General features: G+C 35.7%; 1 protein-coding gene across 5 annotated transcripts in view; it reads left to right on the forward strand.

Annotated features, from left to right (window-relative positions):
• Positions 1–24512, forward strand: part of PCCA (propionyl-CoA carboxylase subunit alpha) — a 330692-nt gene that overhangs the window by 164976 nt on the left and 141204 nt on the right. For all 5 annotated transcript variants that reach the window (XR_012511757.1, XM_010959668.3, XM_074378474.1 and 2 more), the window contains exons 16-17: positions 202–277; positions 16331–16441. Coding sequence is in view for 4 of the 5 variants with exons in the window: in XM_010959668.3 (XP_010957970.2) it covers positions 202–277; positions 16331–16441 (187 nt within the window). In the remaining variant the exon portion in view is untranslated. The remainder of the gene's footprint in view (positions 1–201; positions 278–16330; positions 16442–24512) is intronic.

Consider the following 24512-nt stretch of genomic DNA (forward strand, 5'->3'; position numbering starts at 1 on the left):
AGCTTGATTCTAATATTTGTTTACTTTAAAAAATCTTAATTGACATACTTTGTACTAAAAACTGAACCACTGTGAAATTTCAAAAGATATTCTGGAAATCTGCTATGAAATATTTTAATTTTTACTAAGATGAAATGTCTGATTTATAGATAGGTCAGTTTATATCAATATAAATTTTTTTGTTTGCTTGTTTGCTTTTAGCTAATCACATATGGTTCTGATAGAACGGAAGCACTGAAGAGAATGGAAGATGCACTGGATAATTACGTTATTCGAGGTAAAAACAAACGTTTGAGACCATGTCATTATACAAGAAGTCCAGTTCTAGAAAACAGCAAAGATTTATTAATTAGAGAATTCGATGGAACATTTACTTATAAGTTTAAATAGACATAGAGCAGCTTGAATTAATTAAACTGACATAATTAAGAATAGGTATTTCATTTTCTTTAGCAATCCTGTACTTTATGTATACATCTGAAATTAGGTTATTTAATTAAATTAATGATTTACGACCTTTCCTAGATGAGCATTTCATATTTTATAGACACGTATTCTGTGTAAAATGGTTCTTCATTCTGGCCTCTTTTATTGGCTAGTGCAGTTTAACAGCAAATTTGCTGTATTAATGTCTTTATTTTTTGGCTTGTATTGTTTTGAAATTTGAAACTTGAAAATGTATGGAGATTTAAAACATGTGACCTACAATTTGACTACTTTGAGAGTAGAGAGGATAGCTCTTTGCTTCTATGAATTAGAACAAATTATAAAGTATTTTCTAGCAAATGCAATTGTTACCTCATATACATACAGGATAGTTTTAATGTGTAACAAAGCGTGAGCCTACAAGTCTTTAGGATATGTAGTAGTAACTGTTATTAGGAGCAGCCATTACATTTAAATAATTAAAGCAAAGTTATACTTAACTCCCCTTAAGGAGTAAGTTACAGTATCAATTTTATTAGCAATTTTTCATTAGTAATGAAAAGATCATTTTACTTTAGCCCAACATAAATTATCATCAGCTTCAGAATAATGGATTTTAATATCAAATTTAAAGTGTGAAATATAAGTTAATTTTGAATTATGAAAGAATAGTGTGGGGCTAAGAACATTCTGTAAGAAAGACTGGCTGTACAGTTTGGCTTTTTTCTGATGGCTCACTAAATTTAACAGTGAGGTCAGGAGGCTTGATTTTGGAGGCTGAGGTGTAGTATGGTGGGGGAGTCTGACTACACAGCCTGCCTCCGTCCCATACGGAGCTTTTGTGCAATTTCAAAAAGCCTCCCTTTGAGTGGACACAGCCTACAGGTCATAAGTCTTGACAAGCGACTGCAGCTTTGTGTGAGTTAGAAAACATTCTGTGTTCTCTGGGTATACCCAGCCCTGAGACAGGGAGCCCAGCTTAGTGACGGAGCATGGCACAGCCTTGTTTGCCCCTTTGGCCAAGTGCCTTTGTGCAGCGAGCAGTTTGTGTAGCTGTACAGTAGTGGCTTAGGGCAGTTTCATGACTCTGTTTTTATACATCTGTCTTGCCCTGCTGATTTTCATCTGTTGGCAGGTAAGTCATGCAAGTCACTCTTTCTCGTGCTTTCTCTTCCAGCTTTGTTAGATCAGGAGATCTTTCTTTCCTCCCTTCCCTTCTATTGTCACCCTCTTTTCTTCCCATTTAACTAGTAAGTGATAGTGATTCTATCTCACCTTATGTGCCAGTGATTCACCTCCATCCGTGAAAGGAAAGCTAAGTGAACCTAGTATAACTTAAAAAGAAAAATTAGAACCATTAATATCCATAGCCTCTAAAAACTCGAAAGGTTCCCTTCATGTTCTTTCTAGCCAATTCTCTAGTTCCTTTTTAACCTTAATTGTTAAGTGTTTACCGGTTTTATAACTCTGCTGTGTTCTTCCAGAAGCAGCAGATGCATATTTTCGCTGTACATTGCTTAAGGAGGCCTTGAGAGGTCTGTTGTCCTACAGAAATAATATTGCCCCAAATTACACTAGTGCATGTTTGGAACATGCATCTAATTTGGGTGTGTGTATTTGTTTATGTGTGTTTAATTATACATATATAGACATAAACAAGGTACTTGGCAAGATTTTCCTAGAGGCCTTTAAAGTTTTCTATATATTCCTCACACCCCCTGCCCCATCACTGTATTTTTTATTGTGGTTGTTGAATTATTAGATGGTGGTTAATTTAGGTTTCATTCTCATGAACTTGAATGTTAAGTTCATGAATTTGAGATAGTCAATCTGAGTAAGAATATTTTGTCAAATCATATCTGTATTAAACTTTGATGTAATATAACATAGTGGCATGGCATTTGGGCAGTTTGTCAAAATATTGAATTAGTATTGGTCTTACCTAAAAGTTATTTTTCTACTGTGTCTGGCTTCTGAAAGGAATATTCTTTTATGTTTACAGAATACAATTCATGTTTTATATTTGAACATGTTTTCCACTAATTTACTTACTTACTATACTTTGTATATAGGTATACAAGGTACTATATTTTTAAATTAAGTGACTTAAATACAAAGTAAGCTGGCTGTTATTCTCCTAAATTTATATATATCACATGTAAGGCAAAGTGTATTTTATTGTGCAGATAGATTTTTCCAGACTTGGTCTGAAATTTCTGCCTTTGCTTCACTGTGATGTAATAGAAAGAAATCAGAAAGGGCTGGATTCATATCCTGTCTTGATACCATTTAGTAACTATGTGATTTTTGTCAAATTATTTTGCTTCTCTGAATCTCACACTCCATGTTTAAGAAATAGAGTGAGAGTCTCTGCCTTCTAAATTAATGGTGAGGATTAAATGAGGTTAATTATGAAGAAGAGTTTGGCACAGTACTTGCTTGTGAAGTTCAGTAACTTTGGTTCCCATCTTTTCTCCATCTCTCATAACAATTGTAAAACCACAGATTTAAAAATTATATGTCCTAAATCATTATTAATCAATTGGTGTTACGTGAAACCTATTAAACCATGGCTAAACAATACTGAAGCCCATTTTAGGTCATACCCAGTACTGTGTGCAGAGTTACATGCTTTTATTTCACCCTGTTCTACTGCTTCTTCAAAGCATTTACTGTCACTATAATTAAAGTATTAGTTGTGTCATTAATTGCTAAACGTTAGATTATCCCATAAGAGTATGAGGGCAGTAATGGTGTTTATCTTGTTTACTTGTGCATTAGTGGCTAGCAGTTCCTGACACATGGTAGGTGATTAATATTAATATTTGTTGAATGAATGAGTGATACAACCTTTATTGCAAAGAGTTTTTAGTATACTTGGTATGGAAAATACGTAAGTGTAATATAAATTCATAGATGCCGTAATAGTGGAGTGACAGTGTATAGTGGGAATTCAAAGATGGAGAGGGTGTCTTTCTTTTCACACCTCTCCCTTTTGGTCCTTCAAAAGTAATGTGAGTACCACTTAGGGCTCATAGGTGACTCTGTTGAGAGTATTTCACTTTGTGCTTCCTTAAAATGATTTCCCAGAGTACTGGCATTTTTCAAAAGACTGATAACTTACTGTGTTGGTAAAACAAAAGTGATGGGCACAGTCAGGCATCTTTGAAGTGTGACTTGCTATAGTCTTTTGGGAAAATAATCTGGCATTAGATGTTAAAAGTACATACGCTTTCACTTAGCTGTTCAGTTTTCGGGAATCTATCTTAGAGTGTCAAAACACTGAATTGTGAGATGTTTACAAGGACATTTACAATAGCATTGTTTGTAGTAGCCAAACTACAAATTACAGTTCTAGCCAAATTCTGACCTACTGCAGTGTCGCCCAGATGGACAGATGACTGAATAAATTACTGTGCGTCTTCACTGCAAAATAGTGTGCAGCTATGACTTGAAGTCATGTCCGTATGTACAATTAAAATAGAGGAGCAAATCAGAGAGTAATGTGTAGTGCTTTTAGTCAGAATCTTCCCATTCTAAAATATTTTTAGTTATCTTTGGATGAGCATGGAGAAAGGTGTGGATGTGTGCACATCATGTTGAAATACATGTATTATTTTTTCACTCAGAGGAGGGATACATTGCCCCAGACTTTTTATTTTAGGTATTTTCAAATGTAGAGAAAAGATGAATGGGTAGTACTTTGCACACTGGTACACTCTTCATCTAGATTAATTGTTAAGCTTTTCCACATTTGCTTTTTTCCTCCGTCTCTCCCTTTCTCCTGTCTTTGTCTTCTCCCTCCTCCTCACCTTCTCTTCTCTGTTTTTTCCTGAACTATTTGACAGAAAGTTGCAGACATCATGACACATCACTCCTAAATACTTCAGCATGCGTCTTAAGGGTAAGATTATGTTCATATCAGAATTTCCCCACTTTTTCCCCAAAGTTTGTTTTTTTATCTGTTTGTTAGCCCTATCCATGGTCCAGTCAAAGTTTATATTGGTTTTGTCTCTTTATTTTCTTGCTCTTTTTTATTTTGTATCATTAACTCTTTAGAAGAGTCAGGGGCAGCTGACATATAGAATATCTCACATTCTAGATTGGAAGTTTATGTATTGGCCCCAGTGAAGGCATTTGGGAAATAAACTGGAAAGATGGGGGTGCAGTTGGAAAGTGGTATATTTTGTTTCTTTTTTCTTTTTAATTTTATTTTATTGAGTTATAGTCAGTTTACTATGTTGTGTCAATTTCCAGTGTAGAGCACAATTTTTCAGTCATACGTGGACATACATATATTCATTGTCACATTCTTTTTCACCATGAGCTACCACAAGATCTTGTATATATTTCCCTGTGCTATACAGTATGAACTTGTTTATCTATTCTATATATACCTGTCAGTATCTATAATTTTCGAACTCCCAGTCTGTTCCTTCCCACCCCCCTCCCCTCTGGCAACTACAAGTTTGTATTCTATGTCTATGAGTGTGTTTCTGTTTTATATTTAAGTTTATTTGTCTTCTTCTTTTTTAGATTCCACATATGAGTGATATCATATGGCATTTTTCTTTCTCTTCTTGGCTTACTTCACTTAGAATGACATTCTCCAGGAACATCCATGTTGCTGCAAATGGCATTATGTTGTCATTTTTTATGACTGAATAGTATTCCATTGTATAAATATACTACTTGTTCTTTATCCAGTCATCTGTTGGTGGACATTTAAGCTGTTCCCATGTCCTGGCTATTGTAAATCGTGCTGCTATGAACATTGGGGTGCAGGTGTCTTTGAAGTAGGGTTCCTTCTGGAACCAGGAGTGGGATTACTGGGTCATATGGCAAGTCTATTCCTAGTCTTTTGAGAAATCTGCATACTGTTTTGCATGATGGCTGCACCGAACTGCATTCCCACCAGCAGTGTAGGAGTGTTCCCCTTTCTCCACAGCCTCTCCAGGACTGATCATTTGTGGATTTTTGAATGATGGCCATTCTGACTGGTGTGAGGTGATACCTCATCGTAGTTTTGATTTGCATTTCTCTAATAATTAGTGATATTAAGCATTTTTTCATGTGCCTATTGATCATTTGTATTTATTTCTTCCTTGGAGAATTGCTTATTTATGTCTTCTGCCCATTTTTGGATTAGGTTGTTTTTTTTTCTTATTAAGTCGTATGAGCTGCTTATATATTCTGGAGATCAAGCCTTTGTCAATTTCATCTTTTGCAAAAATTTTCTTCCATTCTGTGGTTGTCGTTTTGTTTTGCTTATGCTTTCTTTTGCTGTGGAAAAGCTTGTAAGTTTAATTAGGTCCCATTTGTTTATTCTTGCTTTTATTTCTATTGCTAGAAAATGGTATATTTTGAATTGGTGGTTTTGAATGTGGTATAGTTACAGAACATTAGATGATTTCGGGGTGTGATTATGGGACTTGGTGTCTAAAGTGGAAGAACAGATTATTTGAGGTGAGATCCTAAGAACTGAGCCAAGATAATGTTGCATAGATCCTCCACACATGCATGGTGAGTCAGGATCAGAGGGCAGGTCATGAGTTGGGTAACAGAAGTTCTTAGTGAACTTTGCATTGTGGCAAGGATGTTAGTAGATGACTGGAAATTGAAGGTTTTCTGAGCAGAAGAACTGCAAGGAAACAGAAGTTTTTCCAAGGAGTACAATTGGTGGTGTTTTGGAAGTGGCAGTGTGGTGTGTGAGGCTTGCTGGGGAAGTAAGATCCTTGAGAGGATTGAGGATTTCAAGTGAGGCAAGGAGGTGAGTGGAATGTTCCAGATCTGTGGTAGACCCAAGTGATCGTGGCACTCTCGGAAGGTATTGTAGAATGGCTTGGAAAAGAGGGAGCAGGTGTTTGGGGAGAGTGGGCGTAGCTGCGTCATCTGAGGTTCTGAGGATGAGGGATGAGCAGAGAAACTTGGATTTCTGGGAATGGATGCCGAGTCCCTGAAGTAACAGTGTTGAGCACTTGGGCTCAGAAAAGTGGTCTCAGAGGCATTCTGAGGGGGCTGGATCTGCATAGCTCATCTGAATAACTTTGGATTCTGTTTACTTTTCTTTGGCCCTGTAGTCCCAAGTGGGCACTGTCTGTCAGGGACTAGTGCGGTGACTTCCTGAACGGTTCTCCACAGGTACTCTTCCTTCACCTGCGCTCGTCCCTTCTTCCGTGTGCACAGAATAATCTTTTCAAAGTACAAACCCAGTGATCACTTCCCTGCTTTAGTGTCTTCCCATTGCCTCTGCATGGGCTCTGTGCTCTCATTTATACTGCTTTCTCTCAGGCCCTTTTTCCTGCTTCATTGTTGTTTTCATTTCCAGGTATTTTTCATCTTCTCCCACATAAAGACCTTCATTGCTAAGCTAGTCTAAGCAATAGAAATACAGTCTAAAAAATACAGTGACCTAAGAAAGATACAGTTTAGTTTCTCTCCCATGTAACATCCAGAAAGGAGGTTGTCAAGGGCCACCTCTTACATTCACAGCAGATGGTTTTCATTTTGGGGCCCAAAGTAGCTGCTTTCATGCCCATCATCCAGCCTCAGCAGGAAGGTAACAGGGGCAGGGAGTTCACACTCCTTTTTTTTTTTTTTTTTTTTTTTTAAGGCATAACCTAGAAAGCACCCTTTATTTCTGCTCCTGTCTTACTGGTGTTTAGTCACATGGTCATGCCTAGATGCTAGGAAAATGGGAGATGCAGTTGATATCAAGGTGGCCATATACTAAACTAAAGCATAGCATTTCTTTTATTTTTTAATACACTTAAAAATATATCATTTTATTATTTTTTATCATTTTTATTTTTTTGTTTTTTGGGGGGAAGGTAATTAGATCCATTTACTTATTTATTTTTAGAGGACATACTGGGGATTGAACCCAGGATCTTGTGGATCTTAGCATGCACTCTACCATTTGAGCTATATCCTTCCCCCCTTAGCATTTCTCTTATTAAAGGAAGGAAGGGAAAAATAGATATTGCTAGACAATTAGGAGAAAGAAGAATATGTACATATATCTGCTCATTTTTGGAAACATACACACATACACAAGACCATTACTAATAATATGACATACATATCATATTATTATGGTGGAAATGACTGGGGAATGGGAAACTGTGTGCGCTGAAGGAGAGAGACTTTTGTTACACATTTTAATATAATTCTGCCTTTTAGATACATATTAATATTTAAAATCAGTGTTCTGGGGAAAAAACTCAATAGAATACAAACAAACAAATGGGCCAAACTGTATGAATAATACAATCATGCTGAAGGAGAGAGAAAAATAGCTAACCTAAATAACTTTTAATAGTATTTTGACTGGATACCCTCAATGTGAAGATAAAATATGTATGAACAAATATTAAACTCTAGTTAGTAGGTTTGTTTTTCCTAGTTCATGGGTTAGCAGTTCTGAAACCAGTTTGTGTATATTCTGGGATTGAGGAAATAAATACACGTATTGTGAATAAGAAGAGCAAAGTTTCTCACTGTCAGAGGAAGGAGTTACAGATGTGGGAATGGAAAAGCATAGATGAACCCTATGGTGTGGAATTGGAAGTTCAGTGGGGATTCTTAGTTTTTAACATGAATTGAAACATAAATATATAAATATGTTATCGCATCTGTAATTGTGTGTACATATATGCATGTACTCTCTAGCTCAGGATTTCTCAACTTTTTAGCACCACTGATGTCTACGTTGGGACAGTTCTTTGTTGGGGGTGAGGGGTTACCTGTGCGTCATAGGATATTTATCAACATCCTTGGCCTCAGCCCGCTAAATGACAGTAGCATCTCCTCAGCTGTGACAACCATACACTTCCAGATATTGCCATATGTTCACTGAGGGGATAATCATGCCAAATGATTGGGAACTACTGCCCTGCTGAGAGGTCATAGAAGCACTGACACCCATCACAAGAAGCACACCAAGCACCCAGATCTTGTTTTCTGAACACCATCCTCCCCGTAAGTGGAACCACTACTTGATAAAATGACTGCTATTCAGGAAGATGAGCCTGAAAGAGCTTGTGTAAGACAGTAATCAAGTGCTCCAAAAATCTTGATTTGTCAGAGACACAGGAATCAACTTTAAGGGGCTTCCACTGGCCAATCTGTGAAAACCTCAGTGACAAAATAAATAATGCTAGCAGTCGATTAAAATCCACGAAATAAAAGTCCGTGAGTTTATACTGATACAAATAGATAAGAAAGATAAATGAGGTAAAGCTCACAGCTCTTCCTTACAGTGGATTTTTAACTGATAAGTGTAGAAAAATCAATTTGGCAGACATCAAGTTGTTTAGGTAAGAATCATCAATGATGGATGCTAAAATTAGTGGATGAAAATATAATGAGAAGCAGTTTCATAATATCTCCTCAGGTGATACTAATGAACTACAATGGGGAAAACAGTACCTTTAAAATGGAGAAACCTAGCAACTTACTCAGATGAGTAGAACTACTATCACTGGTAATGAGACAAATCAACACCCTGTACCTCTTGATATGATGCACTAAGACGTACACATCCTTCCTGTTGTATTCTTGCAAAAAAATGTGTAACATGAATATAATCATGAGGAAACATCAGACAGTCCAGATTGAAAGACAGTGTACACTATAAATGGCTAGTACTCTTCAAAAGTGTCAAGGTCAAGAAACACAAAGAAAAATGGATCAACTTATCCAGATCAAAGGAAACTTAAGAACACAGGACAACTAAATGCAACATGGGATCTTGGATTAGTTCCTGGACCAGGAAAAAAAATGTTTTTCTTTTGTAGTAAGGGTCATAAATAGGACAACTGGTGAAATTTGAATGAAGTCTGTAGATTAGATGACACTATTACCAATGTTAATTTTCAGATTTGGTCATTGTACTGCAATTACGTAAGAGACTTAGCTTGGTTTTAGGAAACAGTGAAATATTTAGAAGTAAAGTATCTTACCTGAACATTACCTTCAAATGTTTTTAAAAAAAATTGTGTGTATGTTCACACATACAGAGAAAGAGATGGTGAATGACAACAAATAAATGTGGTCAGATGTTAACGTTTGGAAAATCAGGATAAAGGATATGCAGTAACTCTTTGTACTGTTTTTGTGAGTTTTCTATAATTCTGAAAATATTCCAAAACAAAAAATTTTAGAAAATAAGTGAAGAGGAGCATATGCTCCCCTCCTCCCAAAGCTAACGTTTAAGGAATAAAAACAGAGAAACGTTTGTGATTTGTACTTATATATCCATCTGACTAATTCTAAAGAATAGAGGAGTTAAAAAATTGTTTTATGAAAGACAGAAAATGGACAACTTACTATATAATTTGATAACTGTTTAGTTGTTCAAATATTTTTTTTTTCCTGAGCCGATTGTGAGCCTTGGTTAAGATGAAGATTCTTTAGAGCAAAAATGTAATTTGGCTAAAGTCAATTTCTGAGTCCCCATGAAATAAGCAGTGGCTTTTGGCCTCTGTTTGATCTTGCCAGTGTGTGCAGCTAATGTCTGGCCAGTGTTTTGGAACCAGCAGGTAGTCAGGAGAAAGCTGCTCCTAGGGGTCCTCTCTTCTGGGGCCTGGTGGTGATTTCCCATACAGATGGGACCTCGTGAACTCTGGCAGAGGTCAGCCTCAATTCCCCGTCCAAATCTCAGAGTCATAATTTTTATGTGTATGTGATTAATAATATCATTAAAGTTATAAACTAAGTCTGAGAGTACTTCTACTATATACTTATTGTTTGAACAAGATCAATTTAAATAGCATTTTTTTAACTGGCACATGGAAAGTTAACTAGAGTACAAAATAACTTTCAGATATGTAGGATATCCTTTAACAGTTCAATGATTTTTCCCATTTATCTAATCTTCTGAACTTTTAGGTGTAAAATAATTTTTTGATTGTTTTCCTATTTGGCTTTAGAATTAATATACAGTAGTTTTTGGAGCAGTCAGTTGAGGAACCTAGAGTTTGGTCATCTGCCATTAGCCGTTGATTTAGCTTATAGTCCTTAGGAAAGAGAAATAGATAATGACTTGATTTTGCACAGTAATATGTAATACTTTATTCAGACAACATTAAAGGGAAAATGCTTTTGTACATTAATTTTATTCCTGAAACATCATTTAACAAGATAAAAGTCTGTTTCATGCTCTGTTTACTATTCAAGTAAAAAGATTTTTAAAAGTCCATGGCTTTTGTGTGCATGAGTGGCTCTGTTCTTTGATATCCAAAATGTAAATTAATATTTGCTTATGATTCCTTTGTGTTACATTTTCTAAAATCACCTCTTTTTTACTTTGAGCATGGAATTAAAATACAACATCATTCATCCTGTAAAACTGCATGCGTTTAAATTTTTTGGATGTCATGGTTATGAATTGATCACTGGCATCAGAAAACTTATTTTTGTTCAAATTGTCATTAACTATTTCTGAAAGTTACGTTGTATTTTACTGAAGACAGAATGTGATGCTAACTATTCTGGCACTGGCCACACAGAGGGCAAGAAAATGTCTACCAGCACTAGGCTGTACCAAGAAAGCCAGGGAAGTTTAAATATGGAATATGGTGCATATAAAGTGAACAGTATTATTTTTATTTAACTGGAGGAGGAAAGGACAAAAATCCTGAAAGTTAGAGTACCTTTCTAAGTTATTTACTATTTATGCAAAAAAAGCTTGTAAATTGAAACAGGTGTACTTAAGAACACCTTTTTTTGGAACTAAAATTACAGCTGCACCTCAATCTTCTAACATTTATCCTTTCCAGTCCCTCCTTTAGGGTCTTATTTTTCTCAAAATTTCAGTTACTGTATACAAATAATTCACATATTGCTGGTTTTGTCTTGCATTTCTCTGTTTCTCATTCTGTTCTGTGTTCCGTCACGTGAATGCCCACCTCCATGACCTCTGTATCCTGATGTACATGCATTCTAATCTGCCTGCTCTTCTGAACTCTAATTAGGTGGATCAGTCTCATCTCACAGGCCCCTCAAATTTAACTTGCCAAAAATGTATCAGATTTTTTTCATTTCCATCTATTCCTTTTCCCTAAACACTGCAGAGCCAGAAGTTTCGGTGTTGTGCTGGGCTCATCTCCCCAATTCTTGGCATCCACCAAGTCCCCAGACCCTGTCCGCCTCCCAAATATCTCTCAAGTCCAGCTGCTTTTCTCCTTCTGTATTGTCCACACACTAGCTGTGGTCGGAGGCCTTGTCATTTGTCAGCATGTCTCCTGCAGTTGTCAGCTTGCTTCTTCCCATCTTCACTCTTGCCCCTCCCCAGTCCCTTTTGTAATAGCAGCCTGAGTGATTTCTGGCAGGCCCGAATCTAATCATGTCTTCCCTGTGTCATCCATTCTGGTTGCTCGCGAGGTAAGGTGAAATCTTTGCCTATCAGACCCTGAATGCCCCGTTTGACTTTTCAGGTGCACCATTTTCTTCTTTGTTCGTATGCTTTGGCCATGGTGTACTTCTTTCAGTCCTCTTCACAGAAATACCTGGTGGTATCCATTTACTTTTTACCATGATGAAAATTCTTAAATAGTTTAAGTGCCTCCCTGATACTACCATCTTTGTGTTCTTCTGTGTCTTTCTCTATTTTCTTCCCCAGCCAGGAAAATGTGTGTAAGTCACACAAAATACTTTCCTCTTCCGGGAACAGCACATCTGTCATTTCCTATGCATTAAAATCTCTCTGGCAAGCCATAACTCTTTTCTTCCTCAAAAGTGCTTTAGTTTTGTCCGTTTGTAAAACATATGACAAAGGGGTTCATTTCCCTTTCATAGCCTGAAGTCTTTCAAGGAGTTTTCTCTTTTAAATTCTTGCCGACCTGCTTTGTCTTTCTAAGTGTCCTGTCACTTTGCCTTTCATTAATTGCTCTTCATTTTTGTCTGTCAAAATATCACCTATAATAAAGGCAAGTGTCAGATCTTGGCAATGATTTGTTAGGAGTATTGGTGTTATCAGAAGTTTATTATACCTTGCAATATTTCCTCATAGAAATATATATAATTACCAAAGTCCTTCAAAACATGTTAGTGAATATGGCCTAGGTCATTATCCACAAAGCAAGCTTGGGTTAACTATGCGTTTCTCCCGAGCATGTGCTGTCAAGGATATTTATTAGATCATCGTCTATATACAATAACTTCTTCCATGGAATATTTGTATAGCTAAAGGAATAGCATTCAAATTCGAATTTTAAAACTTTCTCTAAGTGTTTCGAGGTACTTTGAATAAATTGAAAGTTGGCTTTTGTAAAATTTTAGGCACAGTGTATCTTTTGAGTCAGGAAGAGAGATGCTCAGAAATTTTCATATGGTTGCTAATATGGTTTAGTATAAAGAGATGCATAGAAAAATGCCTGGAAGGATGTATTAAGTTGTTAATATTGGTTGGCTCAGAGATAGGAAGTCATATGGAAAAGTTTGACCTCCTCTCCCGTATGTACACATTAGGGTACAGGGTAACCTGCTGTAACAAAGGTTCTTAAATTCAGTGATTATAAATAAGATGAAATTTATCTATTTCTCATTTAACATTCTGGCTGGTCTGTGCTGATAGGGTAGGTTAGTGTCCTGTTGTCCTTCCAGGAGATACACACACCTGTGTCATCCCCCCTCCGCCCCCCACCACGCTCACCTTGTTGCTCTCCGTTATCTGCGTTGCCAAAGCTGAGTTCCTGTCGTATCAGGAAGCCAGCAGAAAAAGGGAAGGAAGGGAAGGAGGTTCAAGCAGGTCTTTTTCTCACGTGAGTGAGGCTGGAGTTGAATACCTCACTCTAACTTGTCTAGTTGCCTGTCTAGTTTGCCATGCCTAGCTGTAAGATAGGTGGGAGAATGGAGTCTGGGTCTGGGATAGTCATTTGTTCAGCTAAGATTCTATTACTGTGGAAAAAATAAAAAGCACATTTTAGAGGAAACGAACAGTCTGTCACAACATACCTCTACAGTGTTAAAAATATTTTTATGTAGTTTACTGTTGTCATTTATAGTGTTCTAAATGTTAGATAAATAATTGAGTCTCTTTGGGTCACAGTTTTCTTATTTTTAAGTCTCCTTTTTCCTTGTAATTTTCTTGCTCCGTAACTAGTTACTGAAAGTTGCCCCAAAGCACATGCCATACTGTTTACTCTCATTTTCCTTCCTGTGGTAGCTACCTGCTGCATGAGTAGTAGGTGTAGAGAAAATGCTGATAGATAAAGATTAACTTGCTCAGAACATCAGCATTGTTAAAACCTCATAGCAAATATGGGCAGGCTTTTGGCAGAGGGCCAGAGAGTAAACATCTTAGACTTTGTGGGCCTCAAGGTCTCTGTTGCAACTACTTGGCTCTCCTGTTGTAGCATGAAGCCAACCACATGTAAACACTGCTGTGTTATATAAAACTTTATTTACAGAAATAGATGGTAGGCTGGATTTGACCTGGAGGCCATAGTTTGCTGACCTTTGTCTTACCGGATGGACAAACTCTCGAGATAGAAATAGGTATAAGCTTAAATTTGTGCAAAATATGCAACTAGAAGTTAGAGGTTGGTAGGTCAGTGCTGAGGCTTAGGATGCTGTACAGCTTCTGTCTGCTGTTTATAAATTACATGTTGTCTTCTCAATATTTATTCTCATATAAAAGGATAATAAAAGAGCATAATAATAATAATAATAATAATAATAATAATAATAATAATAATAATAATAATGCACCTTCATTTTAATGGATTTACTGGAGATTGAGCCCAGGACCTCGTGCATGCTAAGCATGTGTTCTACCATGGAGCTATACCCACCACCCCAATAATGCACCTTCTTGAGTGCGTGGCATCGTGTTAAACATTATTTCATTTGTACCTCATGACAGTCATAATGAATAGGTTTTATTATTATCACCATTTCACAAATGAGGAACCTAAAACTTTGAGAGTTTGAATAACGTACTCAAGATGAGAGGTAGATCTAGTACTTGAACCTCAGTGATTCTTTGCTTACATCATAATTATTCTTGTATAAATGAGGATTCTATAAGACTTGAATAGCAAAAGCAGAATCAGGCTTTCTAGGTTTGCTGTGAAGGAAAGTGGTGCAGATTAGAACTCTAGAGGAGTGGGTTAAAGAATTGGAAGAAATTAACAAACCTCTTGTTTTCTTCAACTTCGGCTTTACTCTGCTCCAGCCGCCCTCCTCTTGTAGTGGACACCTGATCTAATTCCTGCTCTCCCTGGATTTGAGATGCCTCCCCACTCCACCTTTTATTCCTATTTAACGTATTTGTAATCTACTCCCTTCATAGAGTCTTTCTGTCTCAGAGTTCTCCTGATACCATTTGTATCCCTCTTGTGGGGGTTACCTATTTTAACTTTACTTTGGAGTAGTCACTGTGTACTCGGCTTGATTTTTCCTACTTGATCAACAAGTTTTTTCTTCTCATTCCCTTTGTCCTCCTCCTTCCCCTCCTCCACTTCCTCCTCTTCCACTTCTTTTGAAGTATACCTGACATATAATAAACTTCTTATATGTAAATTATTCAATTTGATGACATAAACATACACCTGTGAAACCATCACCACAATCAAGATACCGAACATTTCTGTCCCTTCCTAGTTTCCTTGTGGCCTTTGCAGTTTACCCTCTCTCCGACCCTTTCCCAGTGCAACCATATGATCTGCTTTCTTTAGGCTGCATTTAGTATATATTATTTTTGGTCTTGCTTCTTTAATTCAGCATAATAATTTTGAGATTCATCTTTGTGTGTTAGGGACTCATTTTTTTTTATTGCTGAGTAGAATTCCATTGTATGGGCAAACCACATTTTGTTAATCTGTTCACTGTTAATGGACATTGAGATTGTTTCCAGGTTTTGACTTTGCAAATAAAACAATCTTTGTGTATAAGTGTTTGTATAGGCCTATGTTTTTGTTTTAACTTGGGTAAATACTTAGGAGTGAATTGTCCGAATCATATGGTGATTATATGTTTAACTTTTAAAGAAACTGTCAGACAGTTCCAAGGTGGAAGTAAAATATAAAATGTATCAATTTATATTCCTCCCCACAAGGTGTGACGGGTCCATTTATTCCACATTCTTACCAACACTTGGTACTATCTGTCTTTTAACCTTTAACCACTTAAATTGATGTTTGGGCATATCTCATTATATTTCTTTGACAGTGATATTGAACATCTTTTCCTGTGCTTACTGGCCATTTGTATATATTTTGTGAAATTTCTGTTTAGATCTTTTGCCTCTTTTTTCACTTGGTTCATTTGTCATCTTATTATTTTGTAAGCATTCTTTATATATCCCAGATACAAGTTCTTTGTTTGATACATGTGTTGTGAATATCCTCTGTCAGTCTGGCTTGCCATTTCATTTTCTTAACTGTATCCTTCGAAGGGCAGACTTTTAAAATTTGATGGACTATAATGTGTTGATATTCTTTTCACGGTTCATGGATTTTTGTGCACTAAGAACCTGTTGCCTACCTCGAGGTAACAGATTTTTCTCCTGTGTTTCCTTCTCTAAGTCTTATAGTTTTAGGTTTGTGATCCAATTTGTGTTAATTTTTGTATGTCCTGTGAGTTAGAGTTGAGATTGATTTTCCTTTTTTCCCAAATACATATCTAGTATTTGTACCATTTATTAAAAAGACATTTGTCTCCCCATTGAACTGACTTGGCAGTCACAAGCTTCTTAAGTTTACATTTAGTGTTTTATTACTGCCTCAAGTTCAGACATTTTTTTGTTGTTACTTGAAGTGAAAGAGTTAAGTAATCTTGCATGGTTTTTGCTAGGTCATGGGACACTAATGATAAATTCCTCCAGATAATAAGAATTAGATTTTTAACTGACTCATTCCTATTGTTCTTCAATTCAGTCTGTTATCATTTTTTTTTTTAGGTGTTACACACAATATTGCATTACTTCGAGAGGTGATAATCAACTCACGATTTATAAAAGGAGACATCAACACTAAATTTCTTTCTGATGTATATCCTGATGGCTTTAAAGGTTTGTATGCATTGAAGTATTTTTAGTGTATTAAAGTTATTTTTTATACTTTATTACAGGGTATACTTTTTTCTATTCTGAAATTAAGGCCTTTGGCCTATGTTACACTTGAATTATAATATACTTAGAGTATCTTGGGCTATTGACATTCATGATTTTGAGTATTCATGAGTGACTCATGAATGTATAGTAATCTGTAATTTTGTTGAGTGAGGAATTCAACTAGTATGTTGAATGTTGTGTTTCTGAAAGTCAATTCAAATTTGTATTCCCTGCTGATACGAGTATATACAGGAACTCATCTTTAATATTAAAACTGTATCTTTATGAAAGTTAGCACTGAAAATATCAGGATACCAGGTGCTGTTCCTATTAATGAAAATGAAGATGTCCAAGAAGATGATGGTTTTTATTCTGAAAAACAAGTTTTGAATAAAGTAATAAGTGACGTGTGAATCTTAGCCTTTCAAAGTTATCAGCGAGTGTTTCCAGGTAGTAGGAAAATTGCTCATCAAGTGAGAGACAGAAAACCCTTAAGTGAGCATTGAAAACGTGGTTAACATGGTGTTAAGACACTGACAGGACTTACATGAGACTTAACCAGAAACGTTATGCAGGTGAAAGCCACAAGCCTTTACGTGTTTCTGATGAACTTGGGGACCTATGAAGAGTAGATCTTCTCTCACAAATTTTGTGTTCTTTATATCTATTTAAAGTGTTTTAGTATATAAAATTCTCATTTAATTTTCAGAGCTGTATATAGATTCAGGTCTGCTTCATGTAGTTGAGCTCTTGAATACATTTACAAAGCAGTTTTGTAGCTCAGAATTTATGATACAGAGCTTTCATAAGACTAACTAGAGATTACTGAGTTGATCTTTCAAAAACTTTGGTGTTACAGGGCTTTATCATTAGTATCAAGGGAAACAGTGTGTTTTATTTCAGACTAAAGGATCATCAGGTTCTTTTTCCTGAACTTTTGAATTTTTAAAAAAATAAACTGCAGTCTTAACATAATTGCAGTTGTATACTTGTGTGATTATTTCATTATTATCTGTTGATTTCATGAATCCAGAAACTACTAATGTTATTGCTTTTTATTGTATCCTAGCAACTAAAACACACTAATTAAATATTTGTTGAGTTAATGGAAAGAGTCTTGTTCCTAGTATAGGCAAGAAGGTATTACCTTGACTGTTTTTAATTAACTATACATGTATCCAGATTACATTTTGTTTTATTTTGATCCTAATGTTTTGGCTTCTTGACCTTTCTAAAATTTTAATTGAAAATTGTCCTAAGTTGTGAAGTGGACTCTGGAATTCCATATGCTTTTATGTCTGCCTGAGTAGCAAGTCTGGAATGGTGGTATGACATGAAACAGTAGGCAGAAGGAGACAACAGGTCAAAACTTAAGGAAATCTTTAGAATAAACATATTGTATGTATGCATGGGTATTTATACATAAGCACATTTATACATGTGTTTATATATATGCATATTTGGTAGTAATTGAAATTTAGCAGCAATTGAAAATGTTCCAAATTCTCAGAAATTTTCTTAAAACCTAATATTGCAATTTGCTGTAATAAACTTAATATACTACATTTCTTTTTTGGCAGGGAATTGTCAGCACAGGCACTGTAGTTTGTTTCTTATGCTTATGCATAACAATTCTCAAATTGTTATAAGTTTTTTTAGGAGAGTCTTTAGCAATTTTTAATATCAGCCTTCATTTTACCTGGGAGGAAACCGAAGCCCAGAAAGACTAAGTCTAAATGACCAGCAATATAATAAAGCCAGAAATTAAACTTAGAGTTTTCAACTTCTGTTTCAGTACTCATTCAGTTGTGCTAGGGTTCAAAGTCATAAATCACCAAAGTTTTCAGAGTATGCTCTATGTTGTCATGTTGCCTATAAGGACTTTAAAAGCACACATTTATATTTGCCATTCGTTATGTCTACCACTTATTTTTTTCATTCCTTCATATTATGTTCATGTCAGTTCTTTCTTCTCTGAATGGCTGCTATCTCTTGTTCTTCTTCAGATTACTCTCTTTCTCCTTCCTGATTTTTCCCCAGAGCAGGTCTTAGGTATATTAAACTGTATCATCTTTGATTGTTTGATGTATGTGCCTGAAAGAGACAGCGGGAAGTGGCAACTGAAGTTAATCCAGGATCTTATCCATATGTTTGAGGCTGGGTCATTTTGCCCCTTTGGGATTACCCATCTGCTTCCCATCTGTCCAGCTATCCTAGGCACTATTCATAAGCAAGTGCCTGTTTTTATGACTGCATTAAAATTCTCTATTATATATGTTTATTGCCCCAAGTTTATTTGTAGAGTAGGGCAGTGTTACTAAAGGCTCTTAGACTGAACTTTGAAACAATTGTGTCTAAAATTTCAAAATAGGATACATAAGAATTTATTCTTCATGTCAACTTATTAGATCCTTATTTTGAAAGGTTTTTTTTAATTCTGAAAAATAAATGGAAAATGGAGAAGTAGATATTTTGATTTTGAAATAAAAAGAAAATGAGGAAGAAGATATTTTAAGACATGTAATTTCATTTAGCCTAGAATGGACGTTTTGGACTTATTTCTCTGTTGCCTTCGACCACTAGCCCCATCACAAGAAATTATCAGAATTATCTTTCTCTTTGAAAAGTTGCAGAATTTTTAGAAAAATTTGATTTAACACGGAAGTCTACCATTAATTATACTTCTCTCTCTCTCTCTCTTTTTTCTTCTGGAGTTTAATCATGTGTTTCTGTACCTTTAGAAGTGGTACTGTAATACATGACTGATGTGTTGCCCTTAAAAATTCAGTCATTAAAATCATTCAACATAAAATTGGTGTAGACTCTAGAATAAAATCAAAGACAACTAATATATTTTCCCTGTCCTTAAGGAGGTTATATCACTAGGGAAATAAACATGTAAAGATCTAATAACTACATTACAGGATGGAAAGAAATAAGTGCCAAGGTAAAGTTATAAGCAAAGTGTTCTGAGAGCAGAGAAAAAAGAAACCAATTCTGATTTAGGGAATCAAGGATGGCTTCAAGGATTAGGTAGCATTTAGACTATTGAAACACCTCTCCAAGGACTATTCCATAGGTACTGGGGCTACCATTCTGCCTCAGGAGAGCCAATATGTGTATCTCTTCCTGATCCATCTTCTTTGGTGTAATGTTGGTAGTTTGAAATCAGCCTTGGAGAGAGTATTTACAGTAAGGAGATTGGCAAATGCTACATACTGGGGCGCTGCCCTTTCTCCACACCCTGGCTGGTTGTTAAACATTTACCAGCAAACCTTTGAGCAAACAAGAGTCGCAGCATACAACAAAGGGGGATTACCCGTCTAGGGGGGAAGACCTACAGGAGTCCCTGGAGGCAGACGATACTGCTTTAGACCTGCAGGCATGGGAGGCAGATGACTGTGCTTCCTGAAAAATAGTAAGAACACTTACAGGTATTAAATTAGAGGAGAACTAAAGACTGTCAGTTTTAGAAATAAAAAAGACATTTCAGCAAAGTGAAAGGATGATCACTGTTAAAAACCAGATTATAGTTGACCCAAAGGAGTAAATGGAGGAAAGATCTCAAAATATGTAGCAAAATAGCAGAGAGAATGAAATGTGGGAAATGATGAGAGATGTGGAGAGAAGAACCAAGAGATTTTATATGTAAATAACAGGAGTTTAATGAAAATAAAATAGACAAGGAAAGGTTAATTTTAAAAGAAAAGTAGAGGAGTTTTTTTGTTGCTGCTGTTCTTCAGAAAGTCTTGAGATGCTATTGGAAAGACTCACTGAGTTTCAGACAAGATTAATGGGAAAAAAACTATTCTAGGCATATCAAGAACAAAAAACTTTTTAAAGCTTGTAGAAAGAAAGGGTTATGTGCAAAGAATGTAGAATGAAATCATTTTCAGACTCTATAAACTGAGGTTTAGAAAACCTTAAACTAAATATCTGCTACACAGGAAAGAACTTGCTTACGAGTGCCTTACCCAGCTAAGGTGTCCTTCATTTGTCAATATTGAAAAGAGAGATTTTAAAATAAAAATTCTGAAGTATATCATCATATATACCCTTTCTGAGGAAATTACTGAAGAAAGTACTTTAACCAATTTACAGTAAAGGTGATACCTTAATTATACACATTTTTCCTTACCCCGAAACCCACTAAATTTAATTTTTTAAAGACACGAGCCCATAAAGAAAAAGAGGTGGTAGCATTTTGAAAATATAAAGCTGAAATTTGATTTTTAACTGATTAAGCAACTTTAAAAAGTTGAATCATGACAACATGAAAACTGAGAAGTCTCTCGTTGTCACCGTGGAAGCCTCAGAAGTCAGTATGTCTCTATGAAGACAACTGTACAATCTTGTCAAGGAACAAGAAACGCAGTCTGAACACATGGAAAAAAATCAGTGTTGTTTGGGGGACTCGATAGTATATGAGTGCCAGTCTTTCCCAAATTAATACACAAATTTTATATAATCCAGTTAGATTCACAAGGCTTACTATGTAAGTGATTTAAAAGCTTATATATAATAACAGATTTCTGTGAATAGCCAAGAAGATTATGAAAAGTAAAGAGGAAAATTTGCTTCCATGTATTAAAACATATTGCAAAGCCTCTGTATCTAAAAAGTAAAATATAAAGGATAAGAATGAATTGCTTGAAAGAAAACAAACGAGAAAAATGAATAAATGTATCAGTTTAATAGAATAGGCAGCTCATAAATGGAAATTAGTATCTGTGGGCATTTTTCTGCTTACTATATACAAAATGTTCGATCTTAAGATTTAATTGTGAAAGACAAAACACAGAAGAATTTAGAAGAAAATTCAGGAATATAGTTATTACCTAGAGGTTGAAGTGGCCTTTTAAAAGAATCTTAAAAATATTTTTAATGAAAAGTAATGATAATATAACATTGTTCTGTAAAATGTTATGTCTCTTTAGTGAAATAACTAAAGTATAATTTAGCATTTTTTAAAGAATTCTAATTGGCCCATAAACTTGAAATTAATGCTGTTGTAAAAAAAAATGGTTTTCCCCTCAAATTATTATTCTGTGGTCAGTAACCATTAAACCCAGAATTTTTCCTTTTTATTTTGGATTTTATATTTCAGTTGATGTCAGATTACTTGTTGAAATTTGACAGTTGGACATTTTGTAACAAAAAAATCACTCTGTTTCTATATGATACCTTAGAATTTATGAGAATACCAGATATAAATAATATTTAGTAATTACTATTTCTGCCTCTTTATTTAGAAGTTAATTTACAATTTATGAGATGTGAGAATAAGCTAATAATGTCTGGGATTGATCCACAGTATGATTATATAACCTCCAGTCACAGACTCCCTCAGCATGATTCTGACATTAGACAAAGTCCTTTACATTTTAACATCTACTATTTCATGATTTGAAAAGGTTACTGTTGTTAGAAAAGAGCTGAAAAATCTTTTCTTCCATTTTTTTTGTATGTGTACAAAAAAAAAGAGATTATGATGTTAGAGACTGAGAAATCCATCTTGCATCAAGAACTTTGAAGGATGGTTAGCCTGGAGAAGAGAAGACTAATTATTAAGGAATATTGCTGCTGTCATCAACTTGGCCCAGTTGTTGAACACTGGGCACTGCTGATTTGTGTTCATTTGTTGACTGTGTCCAGCACATGAAGTATCACTTTGGTAGGGTGTACCATATATTGACCACTCCCATGAGAGAGCCAGTGATTAATGCTCATCTCATCACCCAAGGGGAAATCCGAGCCCCTTTCTGCCTTGGAACAATGTTAGGTCTAAATGACATAGACTGGACTTGAGTCTGATGCTGTGAGGAACAATTACTTTTGGTACATGTATTTCAAGACACTGGGACCAACTGGGCCAGGGATTTCAGCAAGAGAAGAACCAAAGGGCATACATACAGATAATGGAGAACGTTCGGAGTTGAAGGTCAGAGCCAGAACAGACCACTGTATCAAGCCGTAGGGGAACATGTAGGAGTTGGGTCCACTCTGGTCCGTGATCAGGAGTAGCCTTATGCTATAACCATTATCCTAAGAATAGTTTGATTATGATAGAATCTCTGGTACATTGCCTTTTTGGACCTAAATACCCCTTTTTTGACATGGCCAGAGTGGTCAGGATATAACTCCTTTTATTGAACAAGTTTTAGGATATCTAACTGCAGTCTATATCCTTCAAGGTTGGTGGTGTACAGGTCTAGGAGGGAATAGAACTGTTCAGTGTTACTTTGGAATGAAAAAGTGAGAACAATGGGTGGAAGTCACAAAGAAACAATCTGGCTCAGTATGAGAACTAACTGGCTAATGGTTTAGAAATCCTTGAAAGAGTTTTCCAGTTTCCTATAATTGGAGGAGTTCTGTAGGTCACATGTAGCCATCTGTCCAACAGTGCTGTAGGAGAGACATCCACAGTGCATGGAGGATGGAGTAGATGATTTTTGCAATACTTCTTGATTAAAATTACCTGAGATTCTTTTAAAAATTGTAGAAATAAAATTTAGTTGAATTGTAGAAGTCAAGAAGTCTTTAGCACTCATATCAAATTTGTTGGAAATTAGTCATTGGTTAAATTTGAGGATCTGTTTCAGTATAATAAAACGATTGAAGTTGTTATGCATTATATCATTTTGCCTGGCAGATGTGATGAATGATGTTTGATTTTATCTGGGAAACTCCTTTCTCAATATTGTCTGAGTCAGTGCAGCTAATAATACATTAGACCAAATGAAACACTCATTCAGCATCTTACGTTTTAAAAGATTCCCATATTTTGCCTTTTTTCCTGTTGGTTGTATATAATGTGCAGATGTATCTATAGAAGTGACTACTTTGTGAACCGTTGTAACAAATGTATTTTACATCATGTCTTAACTATACACACATACTCATGACAAATAGCATGTGCAAAGTGCTCTCATAATTTGTCTTGCTGGACTGACCCAGTAAAGTGGCTTCATGAACAACTAAATGGTTTGTATTATGCAGTTTGATAAACAGGAGTCTAAAACACTTCTGTTCAAAGTGAGATCTGTGGACTTGAAGCATCAGAATCAAATGTTTGTCAGAAATGCACATTACGGGGCCCCACCTCACAATTGCTACCGGTTAGCCTCTGTAGGTGGAGCACAGGAATCTAATCCAGGCGATTCCGATGCACAGTGAAGCTGGAGAAGCATCGGTCCTCTTTATACGTCGAAGAGTTTTGGTGGTTATATCTATTGATGTTTGCTATATTATAAATTAAAACCTAGGGACTTTAAAAATACTTAATCATTTTCGAAGTAACAATAATAAATCATTATATGTTGACATCAGAGCAATGATGTCATCACATATCATATATTTCTTGGATCAGGACACCTCCATGGTATACTCCTAAAAAAGAGAGAGAGAAAAAAAGCAAGTAAATCGTAGCATTATTGTGAAAATAGTTTTGACCTTGCAGATTCCTGAAGGGCCTTGGGGACTATCAGTAATCCCCAGGCCACACTTTGAGAACTGCTCTTGTAGACAATATGTTTTTGTGAAGACTGAGACCAAATTCCTGTAATCCTCATGTAGGGTAATTGATTATGGAATCATATGGGATGTTTCCATCACTGCTTAAGTGTTGGGGATAATTAGGAACTTTTCAAAGCCTGTAAGAATGTGGTTTATTAGGCCATTGAAGGATCTGTTACTGAATTCCCAGACTGACAATGGATCCCATGTTGGTGTTATAGCTTATGTAGCTTCTAGGTTTTTCACAAAGAGGGAAGGGATACAGAGGGTACCCTTCACTTCAGTTTCATGAAACACCTCCTCGTAGAAAAATGGGCCACAGATCTGGAAAGTGTTTGTATTCTAATTATGAATATTTTTAGCCTTAGCTCTATTTTGGGTAATTTTCTAGACATAATGTTGAAATTACTTCATTTCTTTCAAATAAATTTAAATAACTACCTGATCATTTTTTCTTTTTTGAATTGTAGAAGTAGCATCTTAGTGCTGATGATCCAGCACTCAGATTGCCCAT

The sequence above is a fragment of the Camelus bactrianus genome, chromosome 14 (genome assembly GCF_048773025.1).
Source record: "Camelus bactrianus isolate YW-2024 breed Bactrian camel chromosome 14, ASM4877302v1, whole genome shotgun sequence".
NCBI lineage: Eukaryota > Metazoa > Chordata > Mammalia > Artiodactyla > Camelidae > Camelus > Camelus bactrianus.